General features: G+C 42.1%; 1 protein-coding gene across 11 annotated transcripts in view; it reads left to right on the top strand.

Moving 5' to 3' along the window:
• The window catches only part of sox5 (SRY-box transcription factor 5), a 166,249-nt gene that overhangs the window by 107,586 nt on the left and 37,110 nt on the right, over positions 1 to 21,553 (top strand). For 9 of the 11 annotated variants that reach the window (XM_057324647.1, XM_057324646.1, XM_057324645.1 and 6 more), the window contains 2 exons: positions 819 to 1,044; positions 20,794 to 20,880. In XM_057324647.1, the coding sequence (XP_057180630.1) occupies positions 819 to 1,044; positions 20,794 to 20,880 (313 nt within the window). The remainder of the gene's footprint in view (positions 1 to 818; positions 1,045 to 20,793; positions 20,881 to 21,553) is intronic. The other 2 variants (XM_057324654.1, XM_057324653.1) reach the window with 1 other exon arrangement.

Below are 21,553 nucleotides of genomic sequence, written 5' to 3'. Positions count from 1 at the left end.
CAGGGACATCAGGGGGATTGGGGATTATGCTATTGTCCGATTGGCCGAGACTGCTGTCAATCACATGGGCGCTAAGGAAGATAATAGACGTGGCTTAACCAAAGATTAACCCTGATTAACTGACATGGACTGTTGACCCTGACTCCAAATATCTGACTTACTTTTTAATTAAACTTTATAAAGGAGATTTGTAGGGCCGAGTGAGGGTCAGGTGAATGTACAGTGTGCACGTGAAACGTCTTTTTCACAAGTTATTTGTTGTTTTTTACCCAAAGGTTTAATTGAAATGCCACTCATTTGTATATGATAGACAGACAGGTAGTTTGATTGATAGCCTTTGACACAACCACGTTTACGTTTGTTCAATCCTCGCGATTCTAATTCTGATCCACATGACGTAAGAAACCATGAGATGGGAACTGTCATGCATTTGGACATCGATGTATGAAACATTAAAGACGGTGATTGATATCGCAGCTTGGTCAAGAAGAGAAGAAAAAATGCGGTTGAAAAACTTGGCCGTTCTTGTGTATTTGGAGGCGAGTCAATGTAGGAAAAACTTCCCTCCTCAAAGGAGAGACAGTTCCCTGTGATGGCAAAACGACTGCAAACTTGCGCCACGAATGATTTTGTCTAAGGAGACTTCAGACCGTACAGAGAAATAAGAGAGACTTTCTATAAAACAGACAGACGGGTAGATGAAGATGAAAGCAAGTAAACATGCCTTAGCTCTCAGCAACAGGAAGAAGTAATTAGTTGAGGCCTGTTTATTGCGTTGTTTAACACTGTTCACATCCTGCTGTCTCTCTCTCTGTCAGGATCAGGATGGCAGTAAAGGCCTGGCCTTGAGCCCCTACACCCAGCACAACTCATCTACCTCACCCAGTAAGCATCAGCAGGAGGAAGGGTCCATGCGGCCGGGGAGCGAGCCCAGCTCTGCTTCAGCTCTGGGAACCCCGGAGAGACGCAAAGGCAGCCTGGCCGACGTGGTGGACACGCTCAAACAGCGCAAGATGGAGGAACTGATCAAAAACGAGCCGGAGGGTGAGTAATAGTGTATTAACCATATCAACAGGGTCATGACAAAAATACACGAGGACATGAGACCAAATTTCATCACGGAGCCCATATGTGTGTGTGTTATTGGGTGTAATTATGGTGTCACTGCATGTCGTGCATTTAACTCTATAAGGTGTGAAGGACTTCAAATAGCCCGTCTCTGTCTCCGTTTCGTGCTCACTCGACTTATCTACCCATAATTCCTGACTAACAAATTCTGCTTAATGAGAGCTGTTGATAAAGTCAGGTCTTTGTCAGAGAAGGCCGGGATCAGCTGTTTGGAGCCATTGTGCGCCACACTTTGCATATTCATTTCCGACTGATTACTGAGAGAGCAGCTCTCAACTGCTTATATAGGGTCTCGGTCTATCTCTCTCTCTCTCGCTCGCTCTCTTACATCACATCACTCTCTTTCTGTAATTAGAGGCCAGTTCTTCGTGAATAATCAGAACCTGCTACCCATGTGAATTAGCCAATGTGAGATGAAATACGGATATGAACATACTGCTGGGTGGATGAAGGGATGGAGAGATTTGGAGTTTTCTGTTCCTTCAACCCTGCGTGAAGAATGCAGAAGCACAAATAAAGCTAGCATTAACTGTGTTAGCCTGCTTTATAACAGTGGTTCTCAAACTGGGGTCCCCAAGATGGATCCAGGGGGGCCACAGATTTTGTGGTGGCATTTTATGAAATATAGAAACTTATCATAGATTTTATGCAATCAAACATCAGAAAAATGACACCACCAACCAAAATAATTGAGGTTCCAGCATTGTATAACTGAATGTTTTTGGTTTAATTAAAATTCTAAGTTTAAGATTATACGTCTTTATATGGGGGCCGCAAAGCGATGCACTTAACACAAAGGGGGCCTTACAACGAAAAAGTTTGAGAACCACTGCTTTATAGTATACATGCGGCATTTACTGTAGCTCTGTAGGTGTCATTGCTTCTTTCGGGCTTTTCGAAATTCTTCCAAAAAACTGAAAGTCGTTTTTCTTGAAGGCAGTATCCTCCAAAGTTGCTCTGAAAGAAGTTGCTTGAAACATCTCTCTTGTGTACATTTACCCTTTTAACTAATATGTTTATCAACTTAATCTAGAATCTTTGAATTTTGGCCAGACACTGAGACTTCTGGGATTTAAACATGGTAATGTGTTTAAAATGTGTAGAACTTCCACATATGTAGCATATCATCGCTGTCCTTCCAAAAAATAATACACTCTACTTTTAAATGCTTGAATATTGTGTTGACAAGCACTATTTAATACTTTTTATTGGTTCGATTTTTGCAAAACCCAACGACAAGCAAAAAGGGTGACTAATCATAATGATTTATGACAAAAAAAGGACGAAATATGGCTTTACGAGGTTTCTGAAGGACAGCAGCGATATACAAACTTAATGTGAAGCTCTGTAGTCGTGGCCTTCAAATGAGCCATATTTTTAACAGTACCACTCTTTCTGTGAAATCAACCACATGTCGTTTCCTGTTTGCGTTTAGTTTTAATAGTTACATTAGGGACAATGGTTACATTAGACAAAACAGAGAGGTCAAACCAGCAGTCTGCCGGTGTAGTGCAACATGAAGCCAGGACAGATATAGCATGACTGAATGCTCGGACACTTTATAGAACTCCCGCGAAACAAAAGACAAAAAGAAACGTAAAGAGAAAGACGGAGTCCATTAGCGAGAGAAACTACAGTAGCGTATTATCTTTCTACTTTCTGTTCAAATGAAACGTGCAGACAAAAGAAGCCCTCGGTCCCTCAAGAAGCACGGACGCAGAGAAAGGGAAACAGAAAAGCGAAAAAGAAGATGAAGAAAGATTGAGCCAGGGCTCTCATAGCCTGATAAAACTCCCTTTTCAACTCGTCTGTCCATTGTTTGCTTGTGTACCTCACAAAGACCATTAGCTACAAACAGCAGGTTATGATGAAAAATTAATGAATGCTTTAATCATTATGAAAGGGCCGTATTATTACTGCTGCCTTCCTTTCTCTCTCTCCCCCTCTCTCGCTTTCACACGCTGCTTCTAGCCGGATCAATCAAACACTTGCAGGGTAACACGCACACACATTCAGCGAAAGCTGCTTACACACTCTGTACAGACGGAACGTAACACAGGGAAGGTAGAAAGGAGTAGGAAATGGGTCAGAAAACAGTAAGAGAAGAGAGAGACGTATGTGTCTTGCTCTTGGTTTGAAAGAGTTGTGTGTTAGTCAGCGTGTTGGAGAGGTTTTTTGCTCACCTGTTCGCCTCTCGGTGCTCCACTTCCCCTCAGATAAACAGCCAGAGCTGAGTCGTTTATTACATTGAAATGTAATACCATGCAGGTTTATACCGGGTCACCAAGTGAGTGTGTGTGTTTTGACCAGGAGCGCAGCGTTTGGCCTTTCTAAGTGCGTGTCCTAGCCGGTTATCGACTAGATAGCACTCAGGTTTCATGTTTTTCTGGTCATAAATGCTGTAAGGGTTACACAGATTGCATACATGTGCACGTTGTCTCCTCATTTTTTGCCGTTCCTCACTGTAGCTGTGAAAAGTAACTGGTCGATGTTGTTTTTTGACTGATCGATGCTGATCTATACATAAGTTTATATCACTGCTGTCCTTCTGAAATCTCTGTCTCCATATTCATATTCAGTCATTTTTAGCCGTAGATCATTATTATTAGACATCCGTTATGTTTACCACTGGGTTTTCCAAATATGTAAACAATAAAAAGTGCGTGTCAACTTTGACAACACAGTATTTAAACATTACAAAATGTACATAAAGTACAGTGTTTTTCCCATTTTTAGGAAAAGCGAATTTGGAAATCCGAGGTTTCAGAAGGACAGTGACGATACATACAATGCGCAATTTAATGGGATAGTAGAAACAGTCCTATTTTGTGGTACCTTGCAAATGTATAATAGTTGTAAATTGCTGATTTATTTTAGATCACTTTTCGATCAAAGGACCTTTCGATTTCAAACTAATCCGTTTTCTTTTACGAAAAGCATTTTTCCATTGTATTGATTGTGTCCCATGCATACCGCCAGCACGCAGATTTCTTTCGTTTTGTTTGTTGGCTTCACACAACAATTTATATTTGAAAATAGAAAATGTGTACTCTCTATTGTTGAAGCAGTCAGTACATTTTACATCTGACACATGACAGAATAACCAGAGGACTTAGCGTGCTGAAGTGTGTGTGTGTATTAACTTTAGTAATTTAAAGAGGGCAGGACGGTTGTCACGGGGTTCATACAGAGCAAAACACACACACAGCAGTTCCTGTCTCATCCACAAAGCCGTCCGTAATCAGACGCAACTTCAAATCATCCACATCGTGAACTATTCCAAATCTTCGAGCCATTTTCTTTGATGGTATGATGGCCCTCCTCCTACCCCCTCTCTCTCGGTGGAGACGATGTACTCCTCGCTGGTGCTTGGCAGTCTGTGTTATGTGGGGCACAGATGTTCAGTGTCTCCCGAGTGTCCACGCGTGCGTGCGCAGGAGTGGACGTGTGTGCACGCTTGTGTTTGTCAGCCTTGGCGCTGGGCTGAGTTTGATTCATGGTCAGGGCCAAGCTTTGCTTCCCTGAGCACTGAACCTCACACACACACACTTCAAGCTGAACATACGTCACGCAGCCCTTTACAGACAATGGTCTCATTCACCTTCCTCTGCCTCGCTTTGAGTCTCCCACCCTGTGTGGTTTTGCACACAGAACAATGAATCAGGTTGAATAAATACCTTTAAAACAGATCACTCGTCTCATCGGTAACTCGGAATCAGGGTCTAAAAACAAAGTTCTTGTTATGCTGGCCAGTGGTAAGGGATTTGAGAAAATGACCTGGGCATTTATCGTTTTTTAACGACCACGAAAGTGCATTATGTTTGTTTGTTTTTTGATGTTTGTTGTTATGATCATGAGATTATTTAAGTGTTTTCACCTTTCACACAGTATTGTTTTACTTGCGTTTAATGTTTGTCGAGTGTTAAATCCAACACACATCTCTTCCCCACCTCAAGTCAGATACCGACGCTGAGCGGCTCTTTTGAAGTAACAGCGTTTTCTCGTTTACAAGTTCTGGCCCTCTCGCACCGGATGGCCATGGAGCGAGCCGAGATTGATGGTTCAATTTGGAGCTGACTAATTGAGTCCTTCTCCTTTGGTTCTCGCCCTGTGGGATGCTCCGGCTTCAAAGCCTGTCCCGGGTCGGCTCCTGCCCGGACGCCTCTATTATTTTACACCGCCTCCGCTGGTCTGGGGTCAGTCCGGAGATGGCTTTTAATGCACGATGTGTTGTAAGTTGCGCGACTGTGCTGTTTTATAGCTTGACACCGAACGGTAGGGTCGAATAGCGTTTGAAGATCAGAGCGAGGCTACGGCCGCAGCGGCGGAGCTCTCCGCAGCGCTCGCGCAGAGTATGGGTCTTTTGTGAGACGTGCGTATGCGGTGGGGAGTGGTTGTGTGTTCAGAAGCACTGGGGCATTTTACAAGACAGCACTTAGGTCCCATCATTGTTGGCCGAGAGAATAGGAAGGGCGGATACGTTGAAGAAGAAGGGATGAGTGAAAGGGTTCGAGAGCTCTGAAGGAGTTCAGCGCCGGGTTTCAGTCTATCTCTCCCCAGGGTCTGTTAATCCGCTATACGACTGCTGCTGAGGAGTGCTTTCTCACACACACACGTAGTATAATTGAGCCCCAAACACACATAGGTGTTTGAAAACCCACACAAATGCAGTTATCGAGGGAAAATGGCAGACTTAATATACTGCAGACATCATAACTACAGAAATTGCAGACCCGGTTATAGAAATATGAGGTCATTTTAAAATGATGATATCAGTCTTTGAAAAGTCTATAAGTTAAAAATCGAAATCATTTCATTGAAAAGTCATGAAAATGTGCTTAGCTCCAAAGTATTTTACTGGCTGGAATATCTTCGAGAATTGTTATTTATGTAATCTATGAAATCTTTCTGAAATCTATCTAAAAATTCACTTACAATTCATTGTTTGAAAGTTGTGGGAAACTCGTATACAGTTTACATTGTTGCATTCCATCTGTACGGTTTTACAACCGTTTAGTTTAGCAAAATGAAAAAGTACATTTGCTTCCATAACATTGCAACTAGCACTACGAGCGCCAAGATAGGATCTAAGAGAGAGAGAGCGTGGGAGAGAAAACAACTTCCACATGCAATTTCCAGCATTTGGTTGTAATTAGTTAGATGTATAAATTAACTTAAGGAGCAAGGTTTTCACAAGAGTTGCATGTCATTATCTTCTTCAAATGGAGGGTTACAGAAATATAGAGAATAAAGACGCAATGTATAGATTCGTAGAAGATAGCAGAGGTGAAATTTAAAGCAACGTCGTACTTGAAATTCTAGCAATTTCATTTGCTAAATTAAGCTTTGCTTAGAGATTTCAATATGAACATTTTACTGTATGTCAACATCAGATTAAGCTCAAATGATCTGTGCTATATTGTTCTCAATAATCATTTGTTACCTTTGTTATATTTTTAACTTTCTTTTTAGCAGAAACATCTGAGACTTATAGATATTTGAATAAAACAAGACCTCCATAAAGTCTCCTGAGCTCTAAAAGAGAAACGCTTGAGCAATAAAACACTCAGCCGGTCAGTTCTGTTGGAAAATGCTCAAACCCAACCAAAAAAACAATCAGACTCCTTCCGAACAAAGTTCCGTGTCTGACTGTTTACCGAATCTGACACAACAAAACACCAAGCATAATCGCGCTAGAGATTTTTCTCGGTAGCGTCGCCTATACCGGGAAAAGCAAAAGATGCCTCCTTTTTCCGAGTAGACGATTGCTTGACTTTTTTGTCTCTGGTTCAATCCAAGTCAGCGTACTTTCCTTTGAGGTTGGCAAAACAGAAGACATGAGAGTTAACGGGCCCTATTGTGAGCGTGCCATTGTTCCAGCGTATGAAAAGCTCATTCAAGTCAGTTGTATTGAATTGTTTGGGTCTGTCTTTCAGTTTTTATTCTTCTGCTGCCTTGCACAAGACAATCAATAAGGATGAGCCTGCCTGCTCTCTGGATGGGTGATATTAGAGTTGAATGCCGCTTACTGGATGGGAAAATCTGTCTTAGGACACACACATTTCAAGCTCTTGGCATAACAGCACTGTGGTCTTTTTACCTCTAAGTGTGGGCTACGGATTTGAGACCTGGAGATGGACGTCTTTGTGCGTCGCTTGCGTGTGTGCGCGCGTGTTATTGTGCGTTTAAAGTTTTGTTATTGACCTCCTGGTGTGGCATTAAGAAAGGCACAAAAGCTGGAGGTTCATGAATTAGACTGCGGCTCCATAGCAGGCCCATTATAAAGCTGACTGTTCCATAGCCACACCATTGTGGCTTGAGATTTGGACAGTTGCACACAGCCGTCATTGACGTGCATGAATTGGAAATGCTTCTGAGCCGTGATGGTTGAATACGGGCCCTGAACATGAGGAATCCATATATTAGCAGCTCGCTGGATATAATGATGTGCCTGTGAATTGCATAATATGAATATTCCTTACGGATTTACCATGCAGACGTGTAGGAAATGTGACAGGGCAACATGTCGGTTCGAGAAGAACATCTATGTGTGCGTTTGCATACGCAGTCAATAGGACGACATTCCCCCGCCTCAAGAAATAATCAGTTCGTGCAAATAAAGTGAGTTCTTCGCCGTTTGTTTAGTCGTTAAACGCATAAAGCTCTCAGACATCGAGCAGTTGCGTGATTCTTATGCTAATTTGTCTAGCACACCCATATCTATTAACATGCTAATTTTATTTTGTGTGTGTTGGCATTTTTCAAGCTAATGCTAAATAATGGAATACAATATCCCATGAATATTCATCGTAAGTTTTAAAAACCGAGAGAGCTCTATAAAATATCACTCACTCATCTCTTTGATCATGTTTTAGTGGATTGAGAGCTTTCCAGAGTTTCCTGGTGTGCGGTACGGAAGAGAGTTCATCGTCGGGCTTTTTTTCTGCCAGTATTATGAAGCTGTAATATGTGATTTTTGCTGTCGCGTGTACTGTATGTGCAGCACCACGTGTGTCAAGAAGAGATAGCAAAAGCAGGCATGTGCGTACAGGGTTTAACCACTCGACTTTGGCGTGCTGTTGCATTGTGGGTAATTGTGGGTCAGTGGTTGTTGGTTGTTTTGATGTGGCGCTGGAAGCCTTTCTCATGGCTCGCAGCTAGGCACAAATCTTATCCATTCCACGCCCCTTTAAGTCTAAAGACATCCGCACACGCTCGCTCACTCGAGTTAAAAAGGGACATGTAAAGTAAATTACAAAGCAGATTTAGGTGTATTTGCTTGGTTTGGAGTAGATCAGAGCAAACAGTGGATGTTCAGAGGCCTAATGTACACACGGGATCTTTGACACAAGGTCACGCAAACACACACTCGCACAAAAGTCTTTGTAATATTGCCGTTTTTGCTATTAGGTTAGAAACATATGACCATGTGTTTGTATTATCGTGGTGATAACTTGTACCATGCAGTGAATTGCAAAAAATGATAAAGTTATAAAACTTACATTGTCAAGTGTACATGTTCACATACTTACAGTATATTTTGGCGTTTTACATTTATTACATTTATTCATTTGGCAGAATTTATTCATTTTTATGCACAGATTATCCAAGGATGTGCTGGCATTTCCCTATGCACTGTCAATACAGAAAACACTCTATAAATGACACTCACTTCATTCAGCGTCACCACTTCCTGCTTTTAAACGTGCGGGATTGGAGGACGGTGGCTCGTCCGCATTGCAATCCTGAATGAATCTTCGGCAGGGGGTCTTTGAACACGGGGGGGAAGCTCAGAATTAACCCCGGCCGTCCTGTGGTCAGGCAGCCCACTTTGAAACCGAGCAATCTGTCTCCGTCGAGCAGCCCTAGGTCAGCACCCTTCAGCCTGCCAGAAAATAGACCCTTTATTTAAGCCAGATGTTGGAAAACAAGCAAGGCGGATCTGAATCTTCCCTTTTTTCCTTCGTCTCCCTTTCTCTCTCGTTTTCTTTACTGTTCGCCACTGTATTATTTATTTCTTTTTTATTTTCTGGCCCCTCCCTCCACCCCCCGGTCCCACAGCGGTGGGGCACCCAGCGCGCTTGCTCCGAGAGAAAGATCTCTAGCCTGGCTGCGCGCCCGAGCCCGATCCCCTGCCTGGACAGGGGGACTGCTGGAAGTCTGAACAGGTGTTCTCCATTTTTTGATTTCAGTGCATTTGAATTAATCCTGTCAGCTCAGCTGTTAAAACAACTGTCACCCACAGCTGCTAGTCATTTTGGGCTGGATCTGACACACTCCGCCAGTCTATGACATACACGTACTCGCACCGTCTGTTCCTTGGCCCATTGTCACCGGCACAAAGCGATGTACGCATACACAAAGGCACATGCACTAAACACATCACAAAGGAGGCATCTGGGCTCATCGGCATAGTATTGCTACAATACTGTTCATGATATTATGTACGTCTAAAATTGGAGGTGTGTGATGAAGGCACATCCATCTGTGTCATCTGTCTATAAGTGATTGAGGTTTTGATCTTTATGTGAAGTGTGTGCAATAGTGCATGTGATGTACATTAGTTGACCTTGATAAATTCACACAGCTTTCAAGAGAGACATACAAGCACACATTTATTCATTTGAAATGAGGACTGAATTGTGGATTGAGACACAAACTCTCAGAATTTTTTTATATTATTAGTAGAGATGCATCGGTATAATGGCCAATAATCGGTGTCGGGTGGTAAAAAACATTTTTCACACTATCGCCGATAGTTTAAAAACAGCCGATGATCAGGGCCGATATGTTCTGTCAATCAAAAGAAGACCGGAAAATGCAATGAATTTGTGCTTTGTATATTGAAAATGTCATTATTTTACGAACATTTAGAAAGTTTGGAAATATTAATTAATAGAATCAATATTGGCATCGGCGGATATCACTCTGAATAATCAGGGATCGGCGGAGGACTTTAGTATCGGTGCATCTCTAATTATTATTAAAAAACTTTTTCATTTTGCCTCGGACAACCCCAAAGAGAGGTTTACCCACCCTGTATTCTAGATTTTTCCTTGCATACATTTGTAATTATGGCTGTATATCTTCACCTCCTCTCTTCAGAGGTGCTGCGTTCCAGCGAGTGTTGTTCCTGTCGTTCGTTTGGATCTCTTTCAACCTCCTCCTTTCATCCGGATTCTCACACCTCTCAGTCAGATACGGGTTACACGTTCTGGCGAATCTTTTCTCGCACATTTAAATATCGGTTTACTTCTTTTAAATGCCAAGAGCACCCAAAAACACACTGGGTTAATTACTGGTGGATGATAAATGGTTGATTGGGAGAAACTTCAGCTGTTTAGTTTTGCTGCGCCTTCTTTTTTCGCCCGCGAGACCAGTCACGAGGGAAAATATCTATTTGAAATAGGTTCAGGTGTGTGAGAACATCCAGGATTCATTAGCGTAATTTAGGGCCAAAGTATGTCAGGTTTGTGTGTTTGCAAATGTTGAAATCTCTCAGCCTCGTGTTAAAGGCTGTTTTAACCTTTGTAAGGGTAAGAGATAAAGAGGAGTCCAAGCGAATGCTCTGTTGCACAATAGAATGTATGCTTTGTCATGTGTTTGGTATATTTGCTTACAGACTTGTGACGTTTCAGGGACTTTGGACCTGCGTGCACACAGAGGGAAGCTGTGGATTTAGCCCCCACTTCAGATAAAACTGCAAACATCTTTAAACACTCACAAGCATAGTATTTTCTAAATATTTTTAGAACGGTGTTTTGAAATGTAGGGCTCCGTTTTCTTTTTTTAAAGACACAATACACCCAAAACATGATGTCATCATTTCATTCTAATACTCATTCAATAAACAAAACTTTAACACAATGTCATATAAACGTACATGCATTTCGTTTAAAAAGCAACCAAAACGGTTACATTATTCATTTTAAATATGTTTTTAATTATTTACATTTACAAAGTCTCAATTTCTCTAACAAAAGGTCATGTGTAACCCCCCCCATGCAGGACACATACACGAGTCACTGCATTATAAATAGTTTCTATTGCTTGAACAGCCCCGGGTACGTTTTACCTCTTTCAACAGACGGGATAGTGTGTGCGCTCAGTATTTTTAGCTGGTTAACTATATTTGAGGCCCTCTAAAGCTCAGCGTTCCAGTGCATTTATTATGTTAACATTATTATAAGAACGCTGTACAGACCAGCACAGTGAGAGTTTAAATAAACGAATTTAGAGGAGAAAAGAATGAAAAAAAGAAATGGGTCTTTCTTGTGCCGTCTCCTACCCCTGCAGACGACTAACCAATGGAAATGCAATATAGCTCATAGGAACGCAGTTATTCCCATGACCGACCTTATCGAGAAATCTAGGCTTGAACTTAAAAGCATGTGAATTTATCGCCACACCCCCTACCTCCTTCCCTCTTCTTGTCCTGTAGATGAAGAGAAAGAAGGAACGCAGTCGAGATGTGCTGGGTCTGACCGGCTTTACCAGGCATGAGCTGCTTCTTAAGAGCTGTTAACAATCACCTAATGGCTCTCACATGGTTACGCGTATCTGGGAGCAATGGAGCCCTTACAATACCGGCCATTCTTACAGAGAGGGCATTTTAACCGCCCCGGGCACTTTCAGACAACAGCAATGATTAAATGCCACGTGTTTGTGTGTGTAGCAATGTGTGCGTGCGTGTTGGGAAATGCGTGTCTCGCAAACCTTTTTTGATTTTGTTGATTTTGTTATAGTTGAAATCATTTTACTAGTGATATGTATTTGCAGAGTTACGGTAGAAGAAATCATGTATTACACAAAATCGTAGTGTAATAAAGTAAAGAGGCATGTACTGCAAAATACAATAAATATAAAAATACTATATTAAATAAAGAATACGGTAACAATGAACTGATTCATGATATGTGCCTATTTCGCTTTAGAATAAATCACATTTGACTAAACACTAATGTATACAGGTTAAAAAACAATATGGTTTGGTTTGACTTATCTGCATACTTAACATAAAGTTGTCAAAAGCAGAATTCTGAGGCAAACACATACGTATGTCAATGCCCTGACGAACAACACGGGCGATCGTAAATACCGCACAAAAATGAAAAACAATGTGAAATTGGCAGTTGAATGTGAGGAGAGAGGAAGCGTATTATAATAAGGGTAATAACTGTATTCAGCTGCCAGGGGCAGTTTGTTATGACAAGAGGTTAAAACGGAGACCGCCTTGTGTATGCGTTTTTTAATTTAGTTGTTATTTTTTGATTTGCTTCCAAATTGTAAAGCAGCATTATCATGTCAACGATGTCTGTTCGTGTGTGTGACAGGCCTTTGACAGATGCCTTCTTAAAGCAACAGTACACTTCAACGTGACAAACGGCAATTGTAATTTTCTCAGACACCCTCGGCCTCTGCCGTGTACTTCTGCGAATTTTACATAGTTATTTTCGGCATGCTTGTCAATATGAGTCTGCGATTCGTGTGGTGGCGAGTGTTTTTGGACCGTGTGTGTGTCGCCTCAGTCCTTTTCTTTTGCAGTTAATGCATCAGAGACTCGGACGAACACGTTGTGTTCTTTTGTTGTCATTTTAAAGTGATGTAATGAAAGCGGGTGGCGGAAGGGCCCCGGGGCTATGACAGCTCTCTGCTGACTGGGCTGCGCGCGAGACGCGCTGAAGAGGGGTTATTGCCACGAGACAGATTGAAAGTGTCATTTTTCATTATAGTGCATATGGAGGAAGCGCAAATATGCCCTGGCCTACTTTAACAGGATGCTTTTGACAGGAGAAATGTGCATGCGGGGAGAGGGGAGCCCTGAGCCGAGCTTAACCCTTTCTTTTGACACACGGCGTCTGGAGTCCTGCGGCAGCCGTGAAATTCCGGTCTTGTCGGAATCTGTTGGCGGAGCAGCATGACGCATGATTAAAATGGCATAAACATCAATAATATGATGCATAACCTCGTTAGACAGGAAAACTCCAGAAACATTCTGGACGCATGTAGACGGGTGTTTTGGGCTACCCAAGAAAATGTGCTCGAAGAAGCATCTGGTTGGGGTAAAGTAAAGCGCGTGGAACTGTCCACCCAAAAATACAAATGTGGTTCTCATTAACTCACCCTTAAGTCATTCCAATGACTTTCATTTTTCCGGAAGGCAAAATGAGATAAATTAATGAATATCCAGCTGGGTGGATTCAGTTCAATGGCTTTGCATTATGACTCTCTTTACGGTTAAATAAGCGCCCAAGAGTGTCAGCAGAAAAAGATGTGCGGCTTATTGATCCCCTCCCAAGATCTTCTGAAAATCACGTTATTTTTATTTTTGGATAACCTTTTCCTTAAAAAAAAATTATTAGTTTTATCTCTGCTTGGCACAACCTGATCATTAAAGTTACAGAACATTTTTTATCAATTGAAGACATTTAATTCTAGCCCAGAATGTCTGCAGAAAATGTTTTTCAAGATCATTAACTCTCAAGTCTCGTTTAAAAGCAAAACTTGAAATCTAAACTTATCAACAAGCCTTATATCGAATATAAAAAAGGCTCATTTTATAAATGTGTGTGCGCACACCTAAATTAATTTGTACATGCATGTTATTTTTTTAATGTGTCTGCATACGTATGTGCGCAGCGTCTCGTGGCACGGCTGATATTCAGATGTACGCCAGCCAGTTCCGAAGTCTTGGACGTCCTCAGAGAACGTCTTAATTTTCTCAGACTTTCTCACACGTCGTGATGGTTTTGCTCACATTCTTCTTCGCAATGTCATGCCCTCCACGCAGTTATTTCAATCTGGCAGTGTAAATTTGGCACCGCACAAGAGGTGCCAGAATAAATTTGGCGGGAGTTTTGGTTCAAATCAAATTGGACATAAGCACCCACAACACCATCTGTCAGAGAAGGATTGCAGATATGTGAAGGGCACAAATCCGTCAGAGAGAAATGACTTTTTCAATTTATAATCTCACCTCGCAACTTTAGTTGGAAATTATTCTTTATTAATTTAGGTGAAATTGATTTAGCGTCATCTAAGTGAAGATTAGATCTTAAAGGCACACTTGAATATTTGATTGTTGGACTTCTGCATCATCTTTCTGAAATTAGAAATTTGTTTTTAAATAAAGTTTTTTTGACACATTACAAAACTTTTTGCAAAAGGCCTTATTTAGCAAACCCAAGCAAAACAAAGCAAATTTTTGTATGAATCATTCGTAAAGCCAGATTGTCACATTCAATGCGACAGTTTGCTTGAGATTGTTATTAGGAATGATTTTCGCATTTTATTCTGCTCGTGTTCCGTAATGACGGCCAGTTTTTTTTACTACGACGAATTCATAAGAGAAAGAATTATTTATAGTTGTGTTTATCCATGATGTCATTTTTTCTCATTTTTTCTGTTTTAGAAAATTGCACACGTTGCCCTGGCGACTGTTCTTCAACGTCTAGCGAGTTTAACATTTTGACCTTTAGCATTCACTCTTTTCACTTTCCGACTTCACGCGAACTCTATAAACCCTCTCTTATCGCTTTCTCTCTTCCTCTCGGGTGGTGTCGCTTCTCTGAGACGGGAGTGTTTTTTGAGGCAGAAGAAGAAAGACGACCTTCTCTGTGCGTGTTGAATGTTTGTTCAGAGTGTTGCTAAGCATTGCCTTTTCCTTCATCACCGCACATAATTGGGACTTTTAGCTTGAATGGAGGCTTTTGATGAGAGATTTGGTCCGATGTTTTTTCGCCGCGTTTCTAAACTCACAGTCCCGCAGTGTCTCTGGCGCTCCGGGAGAAAACACGAGTCGACCGCCGCCGTTTGAAGCTCCTTTAGAAAGAATTTTCAACGCGGCCTGTGAGCAAATAACAAGCCGTACATAAATTGATCATCAAGAACGATTATGATCATCTTTTCATTGACGGGGAATTCAGGAGCAGAGTTTACGGAATGGGTAAAATGTGTGAAATTAATTTCTTCTTTAGACTCTCATGAACTCGGATGGCTTTTTTTACATTTAGCATCCTAAATTACTACAGCGTTAATTGATTACAGTGTTTGAGGCACAAAGGCGGTAATGAATTACTGGTTTCATGATTAAGAGGAATCTGTGTGTGTTTGTGTGCGCTCTTCAGAAAGATCTAAGAGCGCAGCTGGGCTGTGGTCCCCTGTGTGTGTGCGTGTGTGTGTGCGTGTGTGTGTGTGTATGGGTGTGTGCGCGAGTGTCTCACTTTAAAGTGCTGCGACGGATGCTGAACTCAAAGTGTGCGACACTTCTTTCTGTCCAACATTAGATAAACTGGCTGGGTGCTTGTATAATTGGTTATTCTATCCTGACCTCTGTGGCGACTGGGAGCTGCTGCAGTTTGTCGCTCTCTGCCAAGAGCAGTCAATGTGGAGCCTGTTTTGGTGCTGCGTGCTGGGCCGGGCCCGAGCCAGGGCCTTTCCTGTGAGCCCTCCCCACCCTCGCGAAGCTGGCGCTGGGACACTGGCCCTTTTGTTGTTCACCGAGGGCCTGGCTCGTTCTCTCTCTCTCTTTCCTTGTCTCATTCCCACTCCTCTCTCCCCGCTTTTCTGCACTCCTCCACAAACCTCCGCCTCCCTCTTTCTTTCCCGAACAAAACATCTCATTGGCGTCGCAAATATGAGATAATTGGAAAAATGGAGCTGGCCGGTCTGGCTGACTCAGACAAGAAAACGGCAAGGAAAAGAGAAAAAGAGAGTCATGAAATTATTTTTGAAGTTTGAAGCCCGGGCGGCTGTGAGATGTGGTGTGTAAAGAATGAGAGCGCGCTCGGCGGTGGCAGATCTTGAGAGGTTCCTCCAGTCTTTCGGCCAGGTGGCTGGACATCTTGGCTCTGGTTCTGCCCAGCTGCTGGAGTCCTCTGGAGCCAATGAACCTTAATAATGCCCCATAATTCACCTATTATTGTCAGATTTACTTCAGCTCTCCCACGCTGGAACGGGCCAGTGTGGTCTGTCGAGTTTGTGATCTTATATTCAGGAGAGTGCGCGTGACCGGCGTGCTCGCTTGTCTGTCCAGGGAGCATCGGATCTGTCCACTGGACATCTTGTTCTAAGCAAAACCACATGAGAATGGGGTGGTTTACAAGTTGTCTTCTAACCAGCTAGACAGTTTTGCGTTTTTGTAGGCTTGTCTGTCTATCTAGCTGTGCTTTAAAGGAGTGGTCTTCTAACTGTGGTCCATACAGGTTTCTGAAGGCTGTGTGGGTGAAACTAAATGAAAATAAATCATTATAATTGACAAAAGCACCCACATTTGATTCATCGCACAAGCAATCAGCTCAACTCGATTATGTAACGTACATTTTTTTAACACATTAAGGACATGAGACCCCGAAAAGATTTTGGCCGATAGGTGGTCCTCAAATTTCTTTGAAGTGGTCCGTCACCTGGGAAAGTAAAAGACTGCTTTAAATGGGATGAATGAAAAGACACAAAGTCTCAGGGAGGATTTTAGTGATCTGAGAGGGTCATACTTTAGTGCGCTTTTAGACTGTTGAGAAGTTGCCTCTTTAAATTCATCCTCTTTAAAGAACTGCCGCTACATCCATCAAAACCCCACTTGTGTAACAAACCCACCACCTTCAGTGACAAACTTCAAGAGCATTACTGCCTGACGTTAGTCACCTGCTGTACGCAATATTCATGTTTTTGTGTAGAATACGATATAATTGGTATTATATAGAATATAATTTGTGTATTGGTTGCACAATATATTTAGCATATTTGTTAAATATCTCCCAGTTTATTGAAGCGCATTGAATTAAATGATGGTGTATGTTTGCATGCAAATGGATATCTTTGGTCACCACATAACGTTTTGCATTTTGTTTTTTAGTGTCTTGCATGATTAGCATCGTATTTATGCTGCCTTCACGTGCTCTCGGAAATTCGATAATTCCCACTTCAACCCGGAAATAATTTGGTGCTCCTTTAATGTTAGCTGATACTGTTTTAATCTTACTAAATCAGTAGTAAAATCAATGTTTTAATGTTACTAAATACTTTTCATGTTACTTAATCCAGACGTTACTTCCGGGTTAAAGTGGGAATTACCGAATTTCCGAGAGCACATGAAGGCAGCATTAGTTCATTAATTAATTATAACTTAATTCAGCTGTTTCTGGTCACAACAATGTGACACATGTAAATGCCCACTTAAGAAACAGTTTTCTTACCTATTTAGAGATTTTTCGACTAGTCATTTTACACAACCCACACACTACTCGATTATGTTCCCTATACAAACTCTCTCGCTTTCATTCTCAAACACATTCGGTGTAATTGAAACGCATCCAGGCACACACACACTCTCATGCTCTCAAACACACCCTTCCTGTGCGTCTTTCCAAGAGTCACACTGTTCTCATTCCGCTGTACCCCTCAGGCTCTGCTGGTTCCACCAAAAATGTTCTCCCCACCTCGTAAGGACATTATAGCAGGGTTCCACCCAGCTGCCACAAACAAGACCCCGTACACTAATGCAAACAAGCTGCGCTTCTGTATTAAGAGTAGACTAAATGGAACCAGTCCCAAAGTTTCTGCCCTCTCTCACTCTTCACTCACTCACTTCCTTACACACATATATTAACTGGCATTATCACTTAGCAAATATTGGATTTAAATCTTTAGCTGATATTTTTATCTTTTTGATATGAGATCGGGCAGATAAATTCATAGTTTTGCCGTAAATTATGTTTGAGTTGGTTTGGTGATGCCCAGAGGAAATTGTTTGCTGCTCAAATATTGCTCATTCAGATTTAAAACACAGTATTATTGGTTAAATTGTTTAGTATTAACTTTGTTGTCATTCCCTTATGAAAATTAACCATGGTTTTTTTTGTGGTACAAGTGTAGTAACCATGTTTTGTTTGGTGCATTGATTACTTAGGGCAAAACCATGGTTTTACTACAGTAACCATGGTTTTTACATTTTCACTGTAGTAAAACCATGGTCAATTTTCGTAAGGGTTCATTTACCCAAATTACTTAATTTTAGGATAAATCAGAGCTTTACTTTTATTGTGGATAGCAAAGAATTTCATGCAAAAATGTCTATTTTGGCCATTCTGAGACCAGAGGGAGATTTGTTGAGATTTTTGCTAAAACGTGATAAAACTATGATTATTTTCTTAGAAAAAAAAAACATGAAAAGCAGGTGATTTCAGCACGTCTCGATTTGCTCTCCATTCAATCTCACAGCTTATTAGGAGAAACGATTGGATACAAATGAGATGTTATTTGTTATTTTTCTTTCCTGAGGTTATGAAATAATTGCCAACACAATCCCCAACACCAAATATTTCCATATTTACAGCAAACTGAAAATGTTTTAATGTGCGTGTTTGTATTATCAATTACTGTGTGCATGTTTTTCAAAGCATTTTATAATTCATGGAAATATCCCTGTTATTCTACACACACACACAAAAAGCAACATCACATACTGAAACAAGAGGCTCCCGCTATCAAACAACCCTCCAAACACCAAGTCCTTTTCTTCCCAGAGTGTAAGAAAGCAACGAGAGCGAGACAAGGGAGCTGTCACGAAAGTCTGATACATCTGCGTATCCGCTTCTCGCTCCTTCCATTTCTCGCTAAACGATTGCGTGGATCCCCACCGCGGGTTGTCACACAAAAGAGGCCTTTCTATTTTTATTAATAGGTAAAATGAAGGAGCTGTCAGCGGGGACGATAGCAACCATGTTAATAAATAAAAATAATAACTATTACCGTGGGAGAGCGAGAGAGTGACATACTGGGACGGCGAAAGAGAGAGCGGGCATGGGGGAGCCATGGAGCGGCCATTTGTTGAAACCTTTCGCTTGTCAGAGCTCTCAGGCTTAAAAGCCTCTGTCATTGTTACTCACAGATGCCGGAATAGAGAGAGAGAGTGAGCGCTGGGGACTAATAACACCTGTTGTGGTGACAGTGAGACAGCTGTCAGTGGAAACGGCAGAAGTGACGGTGATTGGCTGAATGGTCCATACACCAAAGTATGAGTGTGCCCGTTACAGCCCAACTTTAGTCCCATTGCAGTTCAGAAGCGAGACCGAGAGCACACAGGATAAGCGGAAGTACACAAGCAGGCGAGAAACTTTAAATTGCGAGCGTGCCACTGAGGAAGTTTGAGCACTGTGTTAGTTAACGTTTGGCAAGTCTTATAGCGTTTGGCAAGTGTTGTGTAAGTGTGAAAGTGTACAGCGTGTGCCGCCCACCTGGGGCCTGTACAGTCTATCAGTCGCAAAGTTGCAGGTTACCGCTCGGTGTTTTTAAACTCCAGCTGAATTGGTAATGGTGGTTTTACTGGCTTCTGTCGATAAGTGTTTGTTGTGTTTGGATGCATGCGTGTATTTCAATATACTTCATTTGGACACTTATCCATAGCGACTTACAGTACAAGATACATTTTATGTCTGTGTGTGTCTGTATTTGAACGCATGACCTATGTTGCGTGTGCAATGCGGTTTGCACTACAGGAATTTTCACACTTGGATGAAGGAAAAGACAGAGCAGGTCAGAAAGAAATGAAGGCCTGATACTTAATGTTAAGCTTAATGTGAACTGCCCAATGATGCGTGTGACTTCATTTTCACTGTGTGTGTGTGTGTGATGTCATAATTAAGACTCATTTACATTTGGCATGCTTTTATACAAAGCACAATTTGCCGTGCATTTAAGACCTACACCAGTGTGTTTCTTGTTTTTCAAACCCACAACTTTGGCATTGCAAGGGTTGTGCCTAGACAGTTGAGCAAACAGTACTTGGTGTACACTACAGTACAGAAGATGAAATCAAAATAGAAGAAAATAGCTCTGACATGTCTTCGGCAATTCCGTGTGTAGCTGACACGTACTGTGTGTGTGTGTGTGTGTGTGTGTGTGTGTGTGTGTGTGTGTGTGTGTCGTTTTCTTTCTCACCCTGCTACACTAAAACACTGACCGCTGTCATTTACAGCAAACACACCTTTTGTCCTCCTTTTCTTTCATATCAGCGTTAATTGTTGTGATGGTGAAGCTGGTTCGGGTTTGTGTGTATTTGTGTGTGTTAGAAAGGCAGACAGTGCAGGGGTGTTGAGAGTTGTTGTAATTTTCCTCTCTCTCTCTCTCGTGTGAGACGTCCGTCCTTGGCAGGTTAGTAATTAGCGTGCAGGGTGGAGGGGTTAGAGGGTCCGCGGGGTGTATTAGAAAAACAAAGCGCACAGCCTCGATAATGTGTCCATTGTACCCAGTGCATTAAGAGCCTCTTTGTGTTAGCTGGAGCATAGGGCTAATGATTGGCTAACAGCAGGTGAGGAAGCCGCTTTCTCTCTCTCTCTTTCTCTATCTCTCTCTCTCTCTCTCTCTCTGTCTCTCTCTCTCTCTCTCTCTCTCTCTCTCTCTATGTCCCCCTCCATCCTCTCTTCCTACTGCCCTACTGTTGGTGCCATTAGAGAGACAGGCCTTTATTACAGCAAATGGACTTTAAATGAGCTATATTGTGATGTAGCCTGCCTGTGGTAATTCTCTCTCTCTCTCTCTCTCTCTCTCTCTCTCTCTCTCTCTCTCTCTCTTCTCTCTCTCTCTCTCTCTCTCTCTCTCTCTCTCTCTCTCTCTCTCTCACTCTCTATCTATCTCTGTCCATCTCTTATTCCCTCTTTCCCCCTCCAGAGGCCCCCAGCATTGAGAGGCTGTTGTCTAAAGACTGGAAGGATAAGCTATTGGCCATGGGTTCTGGCAACTTTGGCGAGATCAAAGGTAAAACAAGAGAATTCCTGTGACCTCTGAGTGTATTTGCGTTTGTATTTTATCGTTGTTTCAACATTTCATGAGTACTCGCTATTGCAATCAAGTTTGACAGTTCTAGTTTTAACTATAATGTGAAACTATAATTGTAGTTTAATGCTACAATTCAACGTATCAAATGTAACTCCAGACACCTTCAAGTGTTTTGTCAGGTATGCTAATCGTCCTAGCGCTAGCCTCTTTGCCAGCCCCGGTTAATGATCTGCTGAGGATGACTTGCTAAGCAACAGCTTCACTCATGTTAGCACGGTTAATGATACATCCTGTTAGGTCACTCAGCCGTAGCGAGAGCACACTCCGCTGTCTCTTTAACAAGCCTCCGTACGCCTTGCTTTAGCTAGCGCCGCTTCGCAAGGCTAACTCGGGCGCCGGGGTAAGTGTTCTTCATTAAGCGACTCAGAAATATTTAATCAAATGAAGCTTGTTCACACTCCCGGAGCAAAAATGGGAACGTCATTGATCAAGCCGTTGGCGCGGTAACCCCACTGTGATGACATTTCAGGAAGAGTGCGTCCCCCGCTACGACTACCAATGACTAGCGGTTGGAGAGGGTCCTCGCCACTGTCCTCTCACCGTGTGTGCGCACACACTTTAAGATCAGAATTGAATGCACAAATGTTAGCAA

The sequence above is a fragment of the Triplophysa rosa genome, linkage group LG24 (genome assembly GCF_024868665.1).
Source record: "Triplophysa rosa linkage group LG24, Trosa_1v2, whole genome shotgun sequence".
Classification (NCBI taxonomy): domain Eukaryota; kingdom Metazoa; phylum Chordata; class Actinopteri; order Cypriniformes; family Nemacheilidae; genus Triplophysa; species Triplophysa rosa.
The sequence above is the reverse complement of the archived record's forward strand: the minus strand, read 5'-3'. Positions and strand labels throughout refer to the sequence as shown.